Source organism: Myotis brandtii, unplaced genomic scaffold (assembly GCF_000412655.1).
Source record: "Myotis brandtii unplaced genomic scaffold, ASM41265v1 scaffold112, whole genome shotgun sequence".
Lineage (NCBI taxonomy): Eukaryota > Metazoa > Chordata > Mammalia > Chiroptera > Vespertilionidae > Myotis > Myotis brandtii.
In genome coordinates, this window is record NW_005353838.1 from 3,855,505 (window position 1) to 3,876,119 (window position 20,615).

Consider the following 20,615-nt stretch of genomic DNA (forward strand, 5'->3'; position numbering starts at 1 on the left):
GGGCGCTGGCTTTTCTTCTGCCTCTCCCTTTTTCTCTTAGCACTTTGAAGACAGTTTTCCCAGGGGACTTGACTTTTCTCTTGGGGGAAGGATGAAAAGTTGGAGGATGGTGAGTTATAGAAGATCACTGGTGGGCCAGGGGGCTGACTGCTTGGGTTCCAGACCTGGCCCCACTATTTAACACCTTTGTCTTTGTTCTTGCCATCCAGGATTTCTGAAAGCTATAAAATGTTAGACCTGACTAGGGTATTACTTTTTAATGGCAACCCAGCCCAGATTTTTAATGATCTGAGATTTAAGGGGCCTGTTGATTGTACAGCTGCTGTGGCCGGCCCTTGTGAGGAGCAGCAGCCTCTTTTGCCCCATGGAGTCATGTCACCCTCCATCAAAACCACAGATGGCAGCACTAAGGTGTGTGTTCACCTCCCTCTTGGCCCTGAGTTGCACAACTCTCTCCCTGCTTCCTAAGCTCCGGCCGGCCATACCGCTAATCTCCCAGTTCCTGGAATGTGCTTGTCCTTGTGCTCTCTCTTCTCTGGAGAGAGAATGACCTGTGCTTCGCTCTGCCAGGAGCACTCCCTCCCCCATTGCTTCTCACCACCTCGTCGCCGATTCTCCAAGTGTCGTCCTTGGCCAGCAGCTATCGCACCACCTGGGGACCTGCTGGAAATGCACATTTGGGCTCTTCCCTACAACTCATGTCTGAAACTCTGGGTTTGAGGACAAGAAATCTGTTTCATAAGCCCTCACTTTGAGAACCACTGCACTGCAGCTATGATTCTTAAACTTTTCTACACGTTAGACTCATCTGGGAAGTGTGAAAACGGCAGGTGCTGAGAGCCACCCTCCAGAACAATTCGATCACGAGCTCTAGGGGTGGACCCAGAAATCAGTATTTTAAAATCTTCCCAGGTGACTCCAATCACCTCGTGAGCTGGGTTAGCTCTGCTTGTCTTGGGCTCCCATGGCCCCTGGTACTTCCCTTCTATAACGCTAAAGAGCAAAAGAAGTCTGCTTTATGCCACCAGGACCTGTCACACCATGGCACCACTGGATGGTGATAGATTGAATCCATACCTGCTTTGATTAGAAGGTACGTTAGATTGACTTAAAAATACTAACACCAAAAAAATCAACATGGTGTTTATCCAAAACATGATTGGGGCAATAATATGGCAATTCATAGTAATTCCACAGAATTCGCAGTGAAGGAAGCTGCTCCTTCACACAGACAGATGTATAGAATGCAGGAACATCCCCCTCCCCCACCCCAGGAAACATGACTCACATCACAACCAGACAAAGAGCTTAGTCTTTGTCTCTCTCCCTTCAGGCATTCTTTCTCTCATATCCTTTCAGACACAGGTGAGCTGTGTGTGCGCCCTGTGTGTGTGTGTGTCTGTGCATCATAAAACAGGTGAACTCCAGACCCTCAGTTTTTAAAATCACAAATTGAACAGGTTGTTTGCCCTGTTTCTCAGTGGCTGCTCTATTCAGGGCAGACTTAATATCCTATCTCCTTTTACTATTAAGATCTGGGTGTTGTTTTTTTTTTAAAGTATTTGCATCTGATGACTGCGGTTAGGTTCTGATTTGACTTAGAATGTCATTTGGAATTGAGGGATAAAACCCATGAAATGAAAAAATGGATATTAAACTAGAGCAGAAAATGGATTATTTGGTCTTGCTAAAAATACATCTGTTTAGAGTAAAACTTAATAGGATTTTATTTGGAAAAATTATCCAGGGGCCAAGAAACCCAAAAATTAACTCTTTTCCCCTTCTTTAGCTATTCATCGGCCACCAAGCTCAGGGCCTGGCACTCCAAACAGATGGAAGCGACTAAAAGGTTAACCTGCAGTGATTCATTTTAAAATGCTGTGAAGTGCCTTAATGGCTTTGAAATGTTTCTGCTGTAGAAAGAATTTAAAGATTAAAATCTTTCTTTTTCATGTGCTTATCTTTTTACTTGAGGTATGTGTGTTGCACATACATGTAAGCACATTTGCTTATGAATGAACACAATTAAATTCTCACTATTTCCAGCTCTTTGGAAAAATGAGTAGTATGTATAAATTCCTTAGGTATATTAATTGCCTTTGTTACATAAATAAATTTAATTAATTAATTAATTAATTCATTCATTCATTCATCCATTCCTCTCTCCATTTGGTTATCTCTTTCAACATTGGGCCTGGGGTATGTGACCTAATAGGCATGTTCCCTGTCTTTGTATTTCTGGCCATGTAGTGGTGTCAGCACCTGCAAACATCACCTATGACATTCATTGGCTGCTGGGTTCTTGAGTCATTGCTGACTTCATGTGTATATATCTTATTCTTTTTTTTGTTTTGTTTTGTTAATCCTCACTTGAGGATATTTTTCCTTTGATTTTTAGAGAGGGTGGGAGGGAGGGGGAGAGACAGAGAGGGAGAAACATACATGTGAGAGAGACACATCGATTGGTTGCCTCCTGCACATGCCCTGACCAGGGCTGGGGATTGAGCCTGCAACTGAGGAACATGCCCTTTACCGGAACTGAACCCAGGACCCTTCAAGTCCACAGACTGATGCTCTATCCATTGAGCCAAACCAGCTAGAGCTCTTATTCTTGATACCACAATTAGTATCTTGATACCATTATTATATATTATTATTTTTGATACCACTTTCACCTGACATTCTTAGATTAATTTTCTAAACAAGCTACCTTCCAACCTTTAATAAAAAATCCCAGAATAATTGGACATCCCAGAATCAGGTGGTGATTCTATAGTAACACAAGTTGAGTGTCTATTTTGCCATAGGTCTCCTTGGAGAGAACAAATGATATGCTATATAATTCGTGGATTAAGAATCTTCATGGTGCTTTAGTAGTGACCTCCATTAAAGTTAGCAGCTCAGGCAAGTTTAAAATGAATAGATTCTATCTTGTTCGCCTATTGTTATTTTTGAAGCCCGTTACAGAGGAGAAATTATTCAAATGGCTGTCAGTCTCTTGCTACTGTACTCACACTGGGCATATGTTACACTAGCAACTCCTCTCTTTGATGGAAATGCTTCCCTGAAGTAGAGCAGGCTCTCAGCCATTTGCAGGAGCATGTCCCTGCCATCAGATGGTCCATTTTGAGCAAATAAGTGTTGTCAGAATTGAGGTGGGGGTGGGGAGGTGGGGAAGGAAAGTAGGATAAGTTACTGGGATTCTATCATCTGGAAGGACCTGGGACAAATCCCTGCTAAAGATGTTTTCGGCAGTCCTCCTTTGCTGGGGCCTGAGCAGGCTGTCAGTGACCTTCAAGACCATATCCTGCTAGCCTTCTTGTTCTGCCTTTTCCTGTGAAAAGCTGCCAGGGCAATCTTTCTCAAAGAAAATTCCCAACTTCACTGCACTGTTTACTAGTAAGAATCTGGTGTGGCTCTCTATCACCTCTGGGATCAAATTTTAACCCTCCAGCTCTCCGGAAACTTCTGCTATCAACTGATTCCTCTTGTGATTCTTCTTCATCTCTTGATGTCTATGGTCCTTCTACTGGGACCAGATCTTTGTCATATACTGTTCATTCATTCACTAATTTATTCATTCAGCAAATAGATGGGATAGTCAATAATTTCAATCCAACTATAATATGCTATGATTCTACTAGCTATCATGTTGAGTATCTATTATGTGCAAATACTGTGGGGGACACAAGAACTTAGAACACATTATTCCTAGTCCTTTTTATGGCAGTAAATGGAAACATAAAATCTGTGTTCACCAGCAGAGGCAATATCTTTATTTTCTAAACCACACTCTTTAAAAAAATTATTTTATTTAAAAAACTAGAGGCCCGGTGCATGAATTCGTGCATGGGTGGGGTCCTGCCGGCCTGCCCCAATTGGGGCTGATCGGGCTGGGGCGGCTGGGGGGAGGGGCTGCTGGTGGTTGGCCAGTGCTCCCCGCCCCCTTGTCGAACTCCCGGTGGAAGAGACAATTTGCATATTGGCCTTTTATTCTATAGGATTTTTTTATTGATTTCAGAGAAGGGAGAGGGAGAGAGATAGAAACATCAATGATGAGAGAGAATCATTAATCGGCTGCCTCCTGCATGCCCCCTATTGGGGATTGAGCCTGCAACCCAGGCATGTGACTTGACTGGGATTGAACCATTACCTCCTGGTTCCTAGGTTGGTGCTCAACCTCTGAGCCACACCGGCCAGGCTAAACCACACTCTGAATCTGCATCCTCTGAGTGCTCTTTCTTGGCTCTGAATTTCCTTTCTGCCTCATCTACACTAATTCTTTCCACTTTTTCCTTCAAAACCATACCTGCTCCAGGAAGCATTCTCCCTGGAGTCCTGGTCCTGGGTTGAATAGACTCTTGCTCAGAATTTACGCATGCAGATAGTTCAAGGTTATTTGGCTCTTGCTACCTGCTACTCTGCAGTCTTCAGCTAATTTCACATGGGACTTGGTGCCATCTCTTCGGCTATAAAAGAAGCTTCCTGTTCCTAGCTGCCCTCTGTCCTCTTAGCACAGTGCTCTGCTCACAGCCCAGGGCCTGCTGCTGAGTGCTGTTGAACAGTCGCTTTTCTGTCCTTGGGAATCCAGATCAGCAACTCATGGCGTGTCCCTGGGTGCATCTTCAGCTCAGAAAAGTGAAACTGTCTACTGAGCCCTTGACTCAGAAAGGGGTGATTAGTTTGATTGTGCAACGTCTGGAATGAAGGAGCAATGCAGCCTAAAGTCGGGGGAATATAAAATCAGACATATTTCACAACGTGCACCTGGGGCCTAGGACGATGGATTTGATTTTGCTGCTTGTGCTGGGAGGAGACGTGTGTCGTGCATTCTGCTCCCTGCCCTCCTCAAAGACACCATATCCTGGGCCAGAGTGTTCTGCTGTTTTTGGAGGAATGAGAATCCAATCTCAGATGAGCTGGATTCCGAAAATAGGTCATCGATGTGCGTTGCAGTTCTTTTCCTTCCAGCTTTCTTCTGTGCTTGCTCTAGATTGCTTTTCTGCAAACGACAGACACAGCTGCCTTTGCTGGTAGGCAGTTGAGGGGGGTGACGGCCACTCTAGCTTCAGGCCCTTGTCGGGCACCACCCAGACTCCTGGTCCTCACCATAGCATCTACCTTTTGCTTGGGCTGTTAAATTCCCATTAAAGGAGTGCAGAAACACCCCCCATGAGCATTATTTTACACACACACACACACACACACACACACACACAGCCACTTAATTTGCCACCTGCAGTTTATAATAGAATGGACCTGTGGGATTATAAACCGCTTTATTTCTGCACAGAACTTCTCAGCTTGAGGCCAAATTGAAGGGCATTAGTCATCAGTAATTTGCAGCTATTTTTAATGTATTTCACTCCGAGAGGTTCAGAGCAGCTCAGGTTGTGATAAATTCCCCCTTGCTTTGGTGAGGAAGTGTAAAATCTGATCATTTAGTTAATCATTTGTCATAGCTGGGGGCGAGTATTGTTCCTTCGCGACTACAACATCGTGACTGATTTGTCATTTGATAACATGGCAATCTGAATATTAGATACACTCATTTATGGCACCATTTTTTCCTCCCATAATTGTATAGGTTTCAAGTTTAATACTCATAGAATGTGAGAGAAGGGAACTTAGAGATAAAACCTAGAGATCTTTGGAGTCTCCCGGGGAGCTCTGTCGAATGCCAGTTCCCAGTCTCTGACCTGGCGATTCAGTGTCAGCAGCTCTGCGTCTGAACAGGTGCAGTGAGGGGTGCCTGGAGCAAACTTTGAGAAACAGTGACTAATTCAACCATGTCTATTTTTCAGACGAGGAAACGGAGGCACAAAGAGGTGAAGAGACTTTAGAAAGTTGCCATGGTTGTAGGAATACAAGCCTGCCCCTCGAGACCAGGTCTCCTGGTTTCCAGCTCAGTGCATTTTCCGCCATCCACGAGACGAAATCCTTGTTTTTTTCCAGGCTCTAAAATGAGCCTGGCACCGTCTGCCCCTCAGGCAGCAGCAGAACCCTGGGCCCCTTCCTCTCATGCTGGGTTAGGATTGTGGCTGCTTCCTGCCTGCCTTGCCTCCCTCCTCCAGGGGATCCTGTCGTGCCCTCCCTGTTCCCTCACCCCAACAGGAAGACCCACCACATATGATCAGAGTCAGACAAAATATTCGAGTAACATACTCACAAATGGGAATCTTCATCATGAATTTTCTCACAAGTATCAAATGTTGCTGGACAAGTTTCTATTTAAATTGTACTTGCTAGGCTTGACCGACTGCAGGGGTTGACAGGGTGCATGCCTCAGATCGCTGTGTTTTCAGCAAGGTAAGCCGCACCTCCACTGTGGGGTAATGCAGGGCACTCAGCAGGGGTCAGACCGGGTCCTTTGGGGTTGTTAGGAATGAGGAGAAGCTTGCAAGAGGGTAGGAGGGAGGGCTGCTTAGAAGAATGCAGGAGGAAATTTCATGGGGATCCACGGATAGACAACAGGGCTGAGCAGGCCTCAGTGGCTTGGATGTGGAATTCATAGTGAACCCACTCGCCAGTCCTCTCCCCAGTGGGCCCTTTTGGTTTCTTTCTTCTCAGCTTTCCTCTTCTCCAGATGGGCTTCTACTGTGCACCTGCTTTCTGCTCTCCCGTGACTTCAACAAGCCTCTGGGCCAGAAAAAATGCTCTGTAGAGCTCTCTTACTTGTTTTTTTTTTAATTATTTATCTTTTAAAATAAAATACTACATGCACCGGCAAAGAAATGACTAGTATAGAAAGGCATGAAATTTTAAAAATTATATTAATTTCTCCCTTTTCTAACCGCTCTGACTCCTGCTACCTTTCCCTAATGTTTAAGAGATTTTTTTGTAGCCTTTTGGAAAATATTTAGTAAGGTAAACACATATATAGAGAAACATACGCACATACACAAGTAAATAAAATGGCTATAAATGTAAATGTTCTTTTTAATTTCACAAAATATAATCTTTGCACACTGCTCAATACTTTTTAAAAACTGTAATTGTGTATTTTCCCATTCTTTCCATGTTAGTTGACACAAAACTTACCTGCTTTTATTTAAGTGGTTACTTATGGTTAGTGTTTCATTTTATGTAATCATTATGATTTATTAGATAATTTCTCAGTAATGATGAACTCTTAGGTTATATGTAATTTTCTGTTAGAAACAATGCTGCAGTGAATATGCTTGTATATCTATCTGCTAGGAGTTTAATAGAGTTTTAACTCTTACATTTGTTGTATGATCGATTTCAAGCTAATTTTTATATGTAGAATGAGGAAAGGGTAGAGATTCTTTTTTTATTCTCATTAATTTTTTAAGAAAGGACTATAACTTTTTAAAAAAATTTGAAGAGGGTAAACATTCTTTTTTTTCTATATGTGGCTATACACTTGTTTTAGCACTATTTAATGAGAAGATTTTTCTTTCTAGTATATAGAAATATGACTGATTTTAAAATTTTGACCTGGTATCCTATAATTGTTATAAACTCACTTATTAATTCTACTAGCTTATTTTTATAAATTTCATCAGATTTTTAAAATATAGATAACCATATTACCTTCAAATAAAGTCTATTTTATTTACTTCTTTTCAATGTCCAATCTGGATACATTTAAATTCTTTTTCTTGCCTTATTGCACCAGCTCCACCACACTGTTGAGTAGAAGTGGTGAGAGCAGACATCCTTGCCTTGTTCCTGGTCTTAAGGTGAAAGTATTAATTTTTTCACAGTTAACTGTGATGTTAACTTTAGGTTTTTTCCTAGGTTGAAGAAATACCATTTTATTCCTAGTTTGCTGAGCATTAAAAAAAAATCCTGAATGGATGTTGGATTTTGTCAAGTGCTTTTTCTGCATCTATTAAGATGATTAAATGGCTTTTCCTTTTCAATCTGTTAATATGATGAATCTAAGTGTGTTTTTGTTTTTGTTTTTTGTTACACACTTAGAATACCTACTGGTAGAATAGTGGTATTTGAAAGATTGTGACTATTGTCTTAAAAAATATTGGGCCATTTTATACTCTCATATTGTCTTAAGTGCTCATGTCTCCAGATTCTTCTCAATAATAGGTATTATAAACTAAAAAAAAATCGTGTCAGCTTGATAGGAGATAAATGGCATCTCAATATTTTGATTTGTACTTTAAAATTTACAGGTAAGATTTAGCATCTTTTCTATGTGTATTACACATTTGAATTTATTTTCTATTAGGCTGTGCTTTTTTTCTTAACCTATTATATATATGCTTGATAAAAAAAAATTAACTCTTGATGTAAATATTTTTTCCTAGTTTGTTTTTGGAAAAATGTTAATACTTAAAAAGATTGACTGTAGAGAAGTTTTTGTTCACACTTTTTCTCCCCCAGAACCCATAGATTACATATTTTCTTGTGTTGACTACTGAGTATTTTGTTTGCCTTTTATTTTGTTTTTTTGGGCGGGGGGTGTGTGTTCTGTGTACCTGAGAAATTCTCTCTCTGCCTTGACATTCAGTAACATTACCAGGAAATGTCTGTCTGTCTTCACTACACACATCCGTTTTAAGGACAACATGTGAAATTTGTTCCATGGATTCCTTTTATTGCTGAATTCAAGGCTCAGCTTGGACTATTCTTCCTTTTCCTTTCCCTGGCTGCCTGGGCAGGGCCAGGGGAGGCGCCCACCCAGCTAGTTAATGTGCAAGCTTTTCTGTCTTCCTGATGTGACTGTGCTTAGTCTTGGGCAGACGCAGCTTCCATGTCATTGGGCAGTTTCTCTTTCAGGGACAAGATGCAAAAGATTACAGATTTTCATGGTGATCATCTTTTTGTTCATTTTGGCATCTGTATATTGATGTCCTTTCTCTTTTCCCTCTTCAGGAAGAAAGAGCAGGAGTTGGATGGGCAGGAGAAGGTCACTTGCCTTCTTCTGCCTATTGATTTTCCGGTGCCATTCAGCGGTCCATTAGTTTCTCCTAACTACAGTTCTGTATTTAGAGCAGTTTGGGCTGGGACATCGGCCACAGAGTGGGACTGACCGTGCCTCACTCTGTGGGAGGTGGATTGGGAAGGTGACTTTCTGACAATCAAATGCCTGGGTGTTTTTGTTCGTCTTATAGTAGTGGTTTACTGTTTCCTACATAAGTAAACTGCTAGCACACATAAGACTTCGAGATATTTTATTTTTTAAAAAAATATTTTTATTGATTTCAGAGAGGAAGGGGGAGAGAGATAGAAACATCAATGATGAGAGGGAATCATCATTGACTGGCTACCTCCTGCACGCCCCACACTGGGGATGCAGCTCAGAATCTGGGCATGTGCCCTGACCAGGAATTTAACCCAGACTACATGGTTCATAGGTCGATGCTCAACCACTGAGCAACACTGGCCAGGAACTTTGAGACTTTTTAGAGTATTATCCAGGGTGGTGGTGATGAAATGCTTCAGGGAGGTGGGATTGATCGTGTGTGTGAATAACAGAATGTATACTGACATACATTAGCTCTGCAGAATTTTATAGAACCTTTTATTATGAAAATTGAAAAACATACACAAGTAAACAGAATATAATAATGAACCCCCATATTCTCAGCTTTAATAATTATTCCTCAGGGCCAACTTTATTTTATAATATGGCTCTTCCTGCTTTTTCTTCTCATATATCCCCAGGCATATTATTGCACCTGTACCTATATCAGTATGTGTTGCTAAACGATAAGGACCTTTTAAAAAACATAATCACAAATACAACTATCACAACTAAAACATAGTTAACAATGCTTTCTTAATATCATCAAATAACTAGCCAGTTATTTGATCTAATTATTTCATAAATGTTGTAATTTTTAGCTTGTTTTTGTGACTCCATACTTGATTTCACAGTTGATGTGTATTCTAAGCCTCTTTGAATCCTGAGGTTACCCTTTTCAATCTATTTGTTTTTATTTGCGATTTATTTTTTGGAGAAATTGGGTTGTTTGTCTTGGAGAGTTTCTTTGAGAGATTCAGAGTCTGGATTTCACTTATCGTAGACACGTGGTATTATCTAACCTGTTGCTCTATCCTTTTTTTTTTTCGTCATTGATAATCTGGAAGCTAATCAGATTCAGGTTTAAATTTTATTTTATTTTATTTTATTTTTTTGCAGCACTATTTCTTAGGCAGTGGGGTATGCTTCCATCGGGGAGCATAATGCCTGACGTTCTGTAACGCTAGAAATCTGTGGAATAATGTTTGACAAAACCAAACCTTAACATAGTTCATGGTTTATTTTTGAAAGGTATGTCCTCTGCTGATATTTGAAACCAAAACTCCTAAGGAAGTCTTTAGACATTCAATCCCGATAAGATAAAGCAGAAGCTGGGTATTAGTTTACAGCCATATGTGAAACGGACATGAGCTGTGTCACCCAGGCCAGTGCCCTCCCCTCTGGTGGGAGGGAGCTGGAGCTGAGTGTTCTGGTGCGGATGGCCTGCCCTGCTGCTAACTGCAAGCAGGGGTCACGCCCAGTCCATTTGTACTCATCAATAGAACAAACATGGCGAGCCTGCTGTCTCACCACCATAAGGAGGCCTGGCTCCTGCCTTCTAAGAGTTTGTCTTCTAAAAACAAAACAGACAAGAAAAAACCAATTGTTCCAACTTCCAAGGGACTGTGTTACTGCAAGGAGGAAATCTCTCACTAAATATCTATCATCTATCTATCTATCTATCTATCTATCTATCTATCATCTATCTATTACTCTATCAGCTTACGTAATGAAGAGTTTTGGCATTTCCTAGATATTTGGTTAGTAATGATGTGTGGATAAAGATAGGAAAATATTCCTTTAACACCTATGTAACACTTTACTGAATGGGGATATCTTTCCTAGGTGATGTCCTCTTTGCCTTGCTGATTGGTGTTCCTGGTAGTGGAAGAGTTTGGATGCCACAGGAACATGGGTGACAGCAGAATCTTGCTCTCAGAGAGCAGCAAATTTGATGAGAAATTATTTGTGGCATTGAGTTACGTAATACTATACACGAAAAAAACAGTGTTCACCAAACAGTCTTCACTTTACAGCCACTGCACACACAGGCAACTCCAGGCCAATAGGATTTCTGATTGGTTTGTAAACTGCACGAGCCTTCCCCACACTGACATGCCATGGCTTACTCTGCCGAGGCAGACTTAGTTCTATTTGTCTCTCAGAGAGAGTAGCCTATGAAACCTGAGTTTTCTCACTTCCCAAGGTCACTCTTTCATTTCACATTCAAATAAATAATGGGGCCCCACTTGGGGGGACTGCAGGAAGCCCAGGTGCTTCCTCGTGGCCTTTGAGGGTTCTGCAGAGTCCTGAGGTCCCAAGTTTATCCCTTTCATTTCAGATTGCTCCTGGCTCTTTTTCTGGTCAACCCTGGCTATTTCCAGGAGACTCCAGCTCTGTCATGCCCCAAGCACAGGCAGAGGCAGAAGGGCGGCCGATCTTCAAGGTTGACGTTCTGGCCAGGAGCAGCTGTTTGGCTGTCGGAAGGGCTGCCCCAGCTGCCTCCCCGGCAGATTATCATCACCTTCCCAGGGCTGTCTAAGCAGCCACAGTTCGAGCTGACTATCTAGTCAATTGTCAGAGCGTCGATAGAAGTGGGTATTGATTTTAAAGAGAGAAGACTATCAACCCTGTTAATGGACACCTGTTCAGTTGCACCTTTAACCTTGTCTGTGGGCCTCAGGTGGAAGTCATGGGCATGACAGTGGAACCTGCCTGACCTGCCTTCCACTCAGCATCATTGGCACCAACTGCGGATGAATCCCTCTGGGGAGTTATTGTTTGGGGGCGGGGCGGATACTTCCATCCATTAGGTCTGTGGGGCACTCAGCCTCCATCTAATTGGGGTTTTCCCACACAGAACTTTGCAGTATTTGGTACAGTTGGTCAGAGATAACCATTGCTAACTAGCGGATTCCCTCCGTTCTATTCTGTGGAACGAAGGCCATGGATTGGCCTCCTTTGGAAGGGCCGGATTCTCGTTTCTTACTGCTCTTAAACTGTCATGTCACCTATCTATCTGGGCTTCAGCCTCTTCATCTGTAAGAAGGGAGTGTACTCGTTTGCTAGGGCTGCCATACAAAGCACCACAGGCTGGGTGCCTTAAACAACAGAACAGACATTTTTTCCTCGCAGTTCTGGACACTGCAAGTCTGAGATCATGGTGTTGGCAGCGTGGATTCCTTCTGATGTCACCATCCTTGGCTTGTAGATGACCATTTTCCCTGTGTCTGCACATGGTCCTCCCTTTGTGCATGTCTGTGCCCTAATCTCTTCTTATGCCACCCGTCATATTGTAACTAGGGGCCCCCGTGTGACCTCAGTTTACCTGTGTTACCCCTTTGAAGGCCCTACCTCCAAATACGGTCACATTCTGAGGCACTGGAGTTAGAGCTTCAAGATATGAATTTGGGGGAACGTATAATTTAGCTCATAGCAGAGGGCAAGGTGGGTGAGGTGTGGGTATGTAAACAGTGGTTTTCTAACATTTCTCTGAGGAGGCACCAGATACTAGGTGACAAACTATCCCAGTTCGCCCAGTTCTGAGAGGTTCCCAGCCTATGGCACTTTCATTGCCAAAACCAAGGTAGCCCCAGGCAAACCAGGATGATTGGTTACGATATCTGTCCTCCCACTGGGGACACAGGGTGGGCACTGGGTTCTCTCAGTCAGAGCTGCCCTGCTTCTCTCAACCTATATGTCAGCGTCCTAAGTAAGATTTAATTTAACGAAAGGGTTAGAGGTCAAAAATCACTAGAAAACCACTTGATTCAATGGCCTCCAGAATCCTCTCCTGCTGCCACATTCTACCATTTAATTTCATTTGCATACACCAAATCCCAGCCATTCATTGGAAACTATTAACCGATTGGAGCAAAACTAATTTGGTCCTCGTTTAGTCTGTAGCTGAACGTGAAATAGCACAGGAAACTGCTAAGCTCTGCCTGTTCTGAAGCAGAACCTGGGGCTGCGCTCTTGTGATGACAGATGACACTGCTGAGTGCTCACTGCGCTCACTTCAGTGTATCATCATCTCTTGATCCTTAATGCAGCCCTATTAAGTGGGTTGCATCACCAGGAGCAGCAGCCTCATGATGCAGATGAAGAAACTGAGGCACAGAGAGATGAGTAGCTGGCCCAAGTCTCAGGGTAGGGCCAGGATCCCACAGGCAATTTGACTTGCGTGCTGCTGTGTCCCTGCCCTGCGCCCAGATGCAGGTGACCTGCTGGTGGAGAAACAGGGATTGCTGTTAGAGTACAGCAATTCCATTTAGGCTGATGGGCCAGATTCTTCTCTCTAGGAAGCACATCTCAGAACCCTCCCCTCCCCACACCAGCTGGTCTGGCCTTGACCAGCACCCCTGGCTGGTCCTGTGTTTTGTTATTGTAGAAGCCAAGCTTGGAGCAGTTCTCAAGGCGTTGAGAGATTTGGGGGATCTCACAATAAAGAACACCGAACTGCTTAGTGACAAAGCTATTTCCTTGCTAATTCTTTTTCAGGTCTTCCGATGACATGAAGGGAGAAGTTGGTGCTAGTCTTAATTCCTCCCCATCACTCGATGATCTCCCTTTTCAGCAAGGGAGGGCAGGGACAGCAGTGTCTGGCAGGACTGGAATAACTGTTTCTTTTTGTAATCATCTTTTTGCAGTTAATTTTGAAATAGGGCAGATGATACTGGTTTTGCTTTTAGGGTAGTGACCAAAAGTGCCTTTAAAGATATTTACTCATATGAAAAAGCAATTATTTTACATGTTTTTAGTAACTAGCAGCACAGGTGAAGTACAGACATGGCAACAATTGGGACGCCTGTGGGGAGAAAGATTGACTTTGTGAAGTCCGGGCCAGGAGGAAAGGTTGGCATTCACGAGCATCTGGAAACCAGCAGAAGGAAGGCAGGAGCTGTTTGACCAGCCGGCCCTTTGGGTTCTGTGCCTCAGCCCAGGGGGAGCCTTGCCTGGGCTCTTGAGGTGCTGGTTGCAGGCCCCTTCGGAGCATGGTGTGCCTGCCAAATGAGCTCCGGGAAGGCAGGCTCCCTTCCAGTGTCAGCCCCTCAGCCTTTGGGATTATATTTTGTTTTCTTTTGGTAACGGTTTTCAATATCTTTGAAATGCTCCCATCAGAAAGGGTAAAGATAGAAAGTGGGTCCTCGTGCCAGGGCATAAGGCTGCGCCTGGGGAGAATGCAGTCTGGAAAATAATTAGAAGTGCAAATTGGAATGCCCGGCATGGGGCAGAAGTGTTTTCCCTGGTGGACACCAAGCCACGGTGTGGGGCTTGGAGGCCATGACTCTTGCTGTTGGAGCCTGACAGCCTCTCCCCTGGGGTTGAAGCAGAATGGGGTTGGGACCCCTCATCCAGCCCGGGAGCGACCGAACTTGAGGGGGCTTTTCCATGGGATCAGTCTTGGGTGACCTTACTTGCTAAGCGTGCTGCTGCTGCTTGAAGTACAGCTGACTTTTGCATAATACAGGCTTGACCTGCATGGGTCCACTTATACTTGGGTTTTTTTTTCCAATAAATACAGTCAGCCTGTTGTATCTGTGGGTTTTGCATCCATGGATTCAACCAACTGCCCGCAGATTGAAATCATATTTTTGCATTCCCAGCTGAGGTTGGTTGAATCAAAGATGTGAAGGGCCTACTATAGAGTTAAAAGATTTTCATGGGTTTTTCCACTCCGCAGGTGGGGGGTGGGGTGAGGCCTCTAACCCCCACATTATTCAAGGGTCAACTGTACTTAAACTGCACAGGGCTGTGTCCTTATTGAATAGGCAAAGTGCGTTTGTGGTTCCTGGTTAACCACTCGGTGTGATTCCCACACTAGGCTGTTGGTGAATTGACAGGGGCTGAGCTCGGCCAGTCCTTGTAGGACTCAAGACCTGGTTGGCAGTGGTTGCTGTGCATTGACTGACACCTGGTACAGGCATCAGATCCTTCCCAGCAGCCCAGACTTCGCACATGGAGGTTGGAGGTTGGTTTCCAGTGATCATCAGAGAGGCATGGAGATCTAACACCTTTGGCTTGCAGACGCTTCCCCTGGCAGCAGCCTAGAATGACAACTGTCCAGCCAAGCGCAGACGGCCTCTTTAGCCTGTTTTCTCCCTCCTGCAGTGTTTATATAATCCCCCTTTTTAAAGTTGTGTTTTTAAAGGTGTTGTAGGGTCATGTTGCCAACCCTCTAACTTATATCTCATTTCTTAAAGAGGCTTCAAATCCCCTTTAAATTTTTTTTCTTAAAACAGAAAGGAAAAATGAAAAGAAAAAGTACCACAAGGTTGCTGGTTCCGAAATAAAAATATTCTTGTTTTGAAAGCCCACTTCCCTCAGTGCTGTGATCTGTTGCCTGTAACAAGCTTTTCTCTTCGCCAGGAAACATCTTTATGGATTATTTCATTACAACCTCACCATGCTTGGGTTTGAGTCGCTTCCAGACCCCACGGATACCTGGGAAATTATAGAGACCATAGGTAAAGGCACCTATGGCAAGGTCTACAAGGTAACTAACAAGAGAGACGGGAGCCTGGCTGCAGTAAAAATTCTGGATCCAATCAGTGTAAGTAACGGTGGTCCATCGTTACCGCAATATAGTATTTCACGCACATTGAGTTTTCCACTTCTTTCCTAGGTGTAGGGATACTTTTCATGAGAGCTGGCATGAAATCTCAAAATGAGTCACGGTTTGTCAGCTCATCGGAGTGACAGGACTCCTTTGGGAGTTTAAACTTTCCTTGACTTTCTGTTTCTTGTCCAGTTTACTATTGTTTTGATGTTGGCCCTCTGGGCTCTTCTAAAGGGATTCTCTTGAAAAGAGTGATGTATTTCACTACCCGGGCTTATACAGAGGCTGCTCTCTCTGTAAGTTACAAAGGGACCCACACCTGTGGTACCTAATCACCTTAGCCTGGCCTCTTATTTCAGAGCCCGGAGCATCGAGGCTGTAATGCTGGACGTCGTCTTGCACAGTGAGGTTATAGGTGTCCTAACCTGTGTCGGGTCCCTTCAAGCGACTTCTCCTTAACTGTTTTAAAAATTTGGACATTTTTTAAATTAAAAAAAAACTATGATAATACTGCTAACGAAAAAAAGATATAATGAAGACATTTTATTGATATATTAATTATTCAAGTTCGATGTATTCCAGATGTGGTAGTGATGACATTAAAAATGCAGAGTAAACACGCTTCCTTCGCTGATCACTTGATGGTGACCTCCTGCCGGTGCCCTTCCTCACACATCAGGCTGACTCCAGCGAGCATTTTTTTTAACCCTGTGTAGGATATGGATGAAGAGATCGAAGCAGAATACAACATCTTGCAGTTTCTTCCTAATCATCCCAACGTTGTCAAGTTCTACGGGATGTTTTACAAAGCGGATGAGTGTGTGGGAGGACAGCTGTGGCTGGTCCTGGAGGTAAGAGGCTCTCGCTGGGCAACTCTCCACTTGAACAGAGCTCCCGGGGCACACAGATGAGTTTTTGCCCGAATACTGTGCCGCACACATTTGAGAAGTCGGTCCCTCCTGTGTGTCCCAGGTACCTTACCAGGTGTGGCATTCTCCTCCACGGTCCTTACAGGTGGGTTGTGGACTGAAAATGTGCATGCTTCTCTGCTTTAGAATTTTAATAATCGCTTCTTCTACTCCTGAGTGACTACAGGAACACAGTTGGAAAAGGTTATTTTCTTCCCTATATTGGGAATGTTTTGCAGGAAACGTGATTAGAACTCATTTTCAAAAATTGTTAGCCCAAGGTTTACTTGGCTCACCACGTTTGGATTAGCCTGTTTATGTGTATTAATCCTCAGCTTAGATTGGGTTTTCTCAAAACAGATTCTGAGGGTTGTGTAACAGGGTTAATGGTGAGATCATGCAGGAGACGGGCCTGAAAGGGAGAGAGGAAGGCAGAGACTGGGCAAGGAGACACTGAACAGCAGTGTGGTTGCAACAGAGGCTTCAGCCCATCCTCTGGGGGGTGAAGAGCTGCCTGGATTGTATCTCCACATCAGCCAACCCCTGGCTGCCTGCTGTGCTGGGGCAGGGTGGCCTTGGGTTGAGGGTTGTGTGTGTGTGTGTGTGTGTGTGTGTGTGTAGGGGGTGGCAGGGGGCAGTTCCTTGTAGCGGGGGGCAATTCCTTGTGAAATGTGCCACTAGGAGCTGGGAGCGGGGAACAGCCAATATTCCCAGCAGAGAATCTGAGGAGGGAATCTGAAAGGAGCACCGCTGTACCCACCGTGTCCGCCTTATTTCTCCCTCATTAGTGGGAATGAATATGCACAGGAGTCAATTCCCCACAAACCCAATGGGTAAAATGGCAGACACAATCATGACAATCTATGAAATTAGTACATTAGGAGAGGTTACTGCTTCCTTCTCACAGAGCTCACCCTGCTTTGTTCTGGACATGCCACTGTGCCTTGGGTCACCCAGTGAACCAGGGGCACGTGGACACACGTGGGAGCTGTAAGAGAGAAGCACCAGAGGAGAGGCCAGCCCTCAGTTCACGGTCTAGTGCCTCTTGTCCGAGTCTCCCGCCTAGCTCTGAGAGGGCCTGGGTCTGGGGAAACATAAGCTGGTTTCCATGGCAACCATGTATGGGGAATTCACTTGTTATATTCAAATGGGATAATCTGCAGGAAAACCAATTTGAACATTTCTGTCACATCAATTGCCTTCCTCAGAACATGAAGATGTAAGGCGTTTTGGTTTTCAGAAATCGTCTTTGTTTAGTTGGCTGGTTGTCATCTAACACATTCTCAGAGTATCAGATTTTATTATTCCCCTTTCCTGCCCTGAAAAACATTACAGACTTTATCCTGCCAATGAAGCTCTAGAATAACCCTAATTTTAAAATGCTGCTTTTCTTGGGACATGGAAATTAGTGTTTCTAGGGTCTCTGATTATATCCTCCTTCAGCTCTGTAAGATCTCCATGTTTTAAACCTCATTATAATTTAATAATGGAGAGACAGTGACCAAGAAATCTTGGTTTCTGTTCATTTTTATCCCTGACTCAAAAAGGCTCTGTATTTAAATATGGAGAACTGGAACCTCTAGGAACTTTCCAGGGCCTGAAAAGAGGTCCCCCCCCCCATGTGACCAGGCAGGCAGGGGGGCTGCTCAGACCTGTGGCCACCTGGAGAATAAATGCTCTTCCCGATGAGGAGTGACCGGAGGCGGGCCCTCCAGGCGTGGCCAAGTGGCCGGAAAGGGCCAGGCATGGTCTGGAGATGAGAAGGAGCCCAGAACTATGTACTTAGCCTTGTGCATATGTTCCCCTGCAGGCTATCTTTTGCTTTTTCAGGGTGACCACGGACAGATAATGAGGCTGTCCTGAGACACTGAATTATGCATACCTCAGCAATACAATATGCTGACGTTTATGGCTCTTGCAGATTGTTTTGATCCCTGAAAAGTTGGTGGTAGAGGGAAGCAGATGTCCTCAGGCCTTTTCTGTCCCAGAACGGGCCTCTATGCCAGGCTGCCGGGTGGTTAAGAGTGTCCAGTGCCCACAATATGCAGATAGAGACAGGGATTTCTGGGCTCCTAGAACTGGCAGGAACCTTGGCCTTCCTTCAGGACAGCCCCCCTCATGTTCTATTGAGGAACGGAGCCCAGAGAAGGAGTGACATGCCTCCAGTCACATAACGAGCTAGATGGCAGAACTCGGGGGAGCACTGAATTTGGGCACTTTCTCCCATCACACGCTGCTGTCTCTGGTCCTGGAACACAGAGTTGGGCCCGGCTGGTGTGGCTCAGTGGTTGAGCATCGACGTATGGACCAGAAGGTCACCATTTGATTACCAGGTTGTGGGCTCGATCCCCAGTAGGGCATGCAGGAGGCAGCCAATCAACAATTCTCTCTTATCATTGGTGTTTCTCTCTCTCCCTTCCCCTTCCTCTCTGAAATCAATAAAAATATATATTTTTAAAAAACACCAAAAACCAAAAAACAGAGTTGGGCTCTCTGGCTGGGATCACAGTTTCTGGTCTTTCTCACACACACACAGTGGGAAGACCATGACGTCCACACAGTACCTTGACTGTTTTGCTTCCTTGGCAGCAGTCTTATTTTTTCCTTCTTTTTTTTTTTTAGAGAAAGAGGGAGAGAAAGGGAGGGAGAGAGAGAAACATCAATGAAAGAGGGAAACATTGATCAGCTGCCTCCTGCACGCCCCCCACCAGGGATCTAGCCTGAAATCTGGGCATGTGCCCTGGCCTGGAATCAAACCGGTAACCCTTCGTGCACGGGATAATGCCCAACCCACTGAGCCAGGGCCCTCAGCGGCTTTTATAGGAGTGCTTTAGGAGACTCACACAATAAGATTGTGATGTGCTTAATACTGTCCTCCTCATCATGCACATTGAGATTAAATTTATGTCGCCTTTGCTGTTTCCTTGCTGAGTGAGCTGAAAGGGCCAGTGAGCAGCTATTCCACGGAGCAATCCTAAAGGATAGAAAAGTGTTATGAAGAGCCCCCTTCAATCACCACAGCTCTGAAAACAAAAGCAAATAAAAACGTCATTTCTGAAATTCATTGCTAATTGCTGGCAGAAAGTAAAGCAAAGCTCCCTTTGTGACAGGCACCTTCTGTATCAGAAAGATAGGCAGAGAAGGCCCGCACACAGAATAATGTTTCAGAGAATTTCTGAGTAACTTTTATTCTAAGTTAATATTACATTTTTAAAAATCTATAAGTCTGATGATCTCTCACCTAAATTAAATATAATAAGAATTTAGACCTTTAAGGAAAACACACTTAGTTTGCACTAAGACATGAACTAAATTTTCTCTTTTTTCCTTTTAGCATAAAATCTTCATCACGTAGATACTATTAATTTCAGCATGAATCATGTGTTCAGCTTAAAAGAAATAGTTTGGAGGCTAGGGTACTAGTAAATGAGGCTGAAACGTAAATAAAAAAACAAACAAAAAATTTTTATATTTTAAACCAGATAAAAAAAAAATTAATCTTTTTTTTTTTTCCTCCCAGAGATCTATGTATAAGTTCAGTAACTAAGCTGATTGGAGGGGGTAGGAGGGGGGACACCTTTGCCCAGTATTTGCTTTAATGTAAGGCTCTAGAAAGCCCAGTATAGGCCTGAATATCACTGCAAGTGTGTACTTTAAACCACTTTCATCTGTTGATACTGTGGCATGACTCAAGTTGATCACATTAACAAATCGGGGTCACAGCAGGACTCTGATGGTCTGGAACATAGGGTTGGCCAGAGGTGGTTAGAAAGCACTGACTCAGACGGCAGGTTCTGGTGGGATTCTAGAATGAGAGTCACTGGAGTACTGGGGGCCAGGAGGAGGCACAGAACACTTGGGAGTGGAGAAGAAGGGAGGGACTTGGAAATGGAACAGAGTTGCATCCTACATACATGTGCTGTATGTGTTCAGCAAAAGCAAGAGAGAATTAGAAGCTGAGGAGTGGAGTGATTCTGCCCACCCCGGTTCTGCTCAGTGAGCACATGTCCTGGAGAGAAACTGAGATGGGAGGTGGGCATCCTGGGGCCCACCTACTGCTTGTGGTGTGAGCATCTCCCCACTCTGACTACAACTCTAGGGTTGCCAGGGACATCGTTTTCATTCTTTTAGGTACAAA

At 44.0% G+C, this 20,615-nt stretch overlaps 1 protein-coding gene across 1 annotated transcript in view; it reads left to right on the top strand.

Moving 5' to 3' along the window:
• Window positions 1-334: 334 nt before the first annotated feature.
• Window positions 335-20,615, top strand: part of MYO3B (myosin IIIB) — a 443,210-nt gene continuing 422,929 nt past the window's right edge. Inside the window, exons 1-3 of the mRNA XM_014545672.1 lie at window positions 335-411; window positions 15,380-15,563; window positions 16,286-16,420. Coding sequence (XP_014401158.1) covers window positions 365-411; window positions 15,380-15,563; window positions 16,286-16,420 — 366 coding nt within the window. The 5' untranslated portion in view covers window positions 335-364. The remainder of the gene's footprint in view (window positions 412-15,379; window positions 15,564-16,285; window positions 16,421-20,615) is intronic.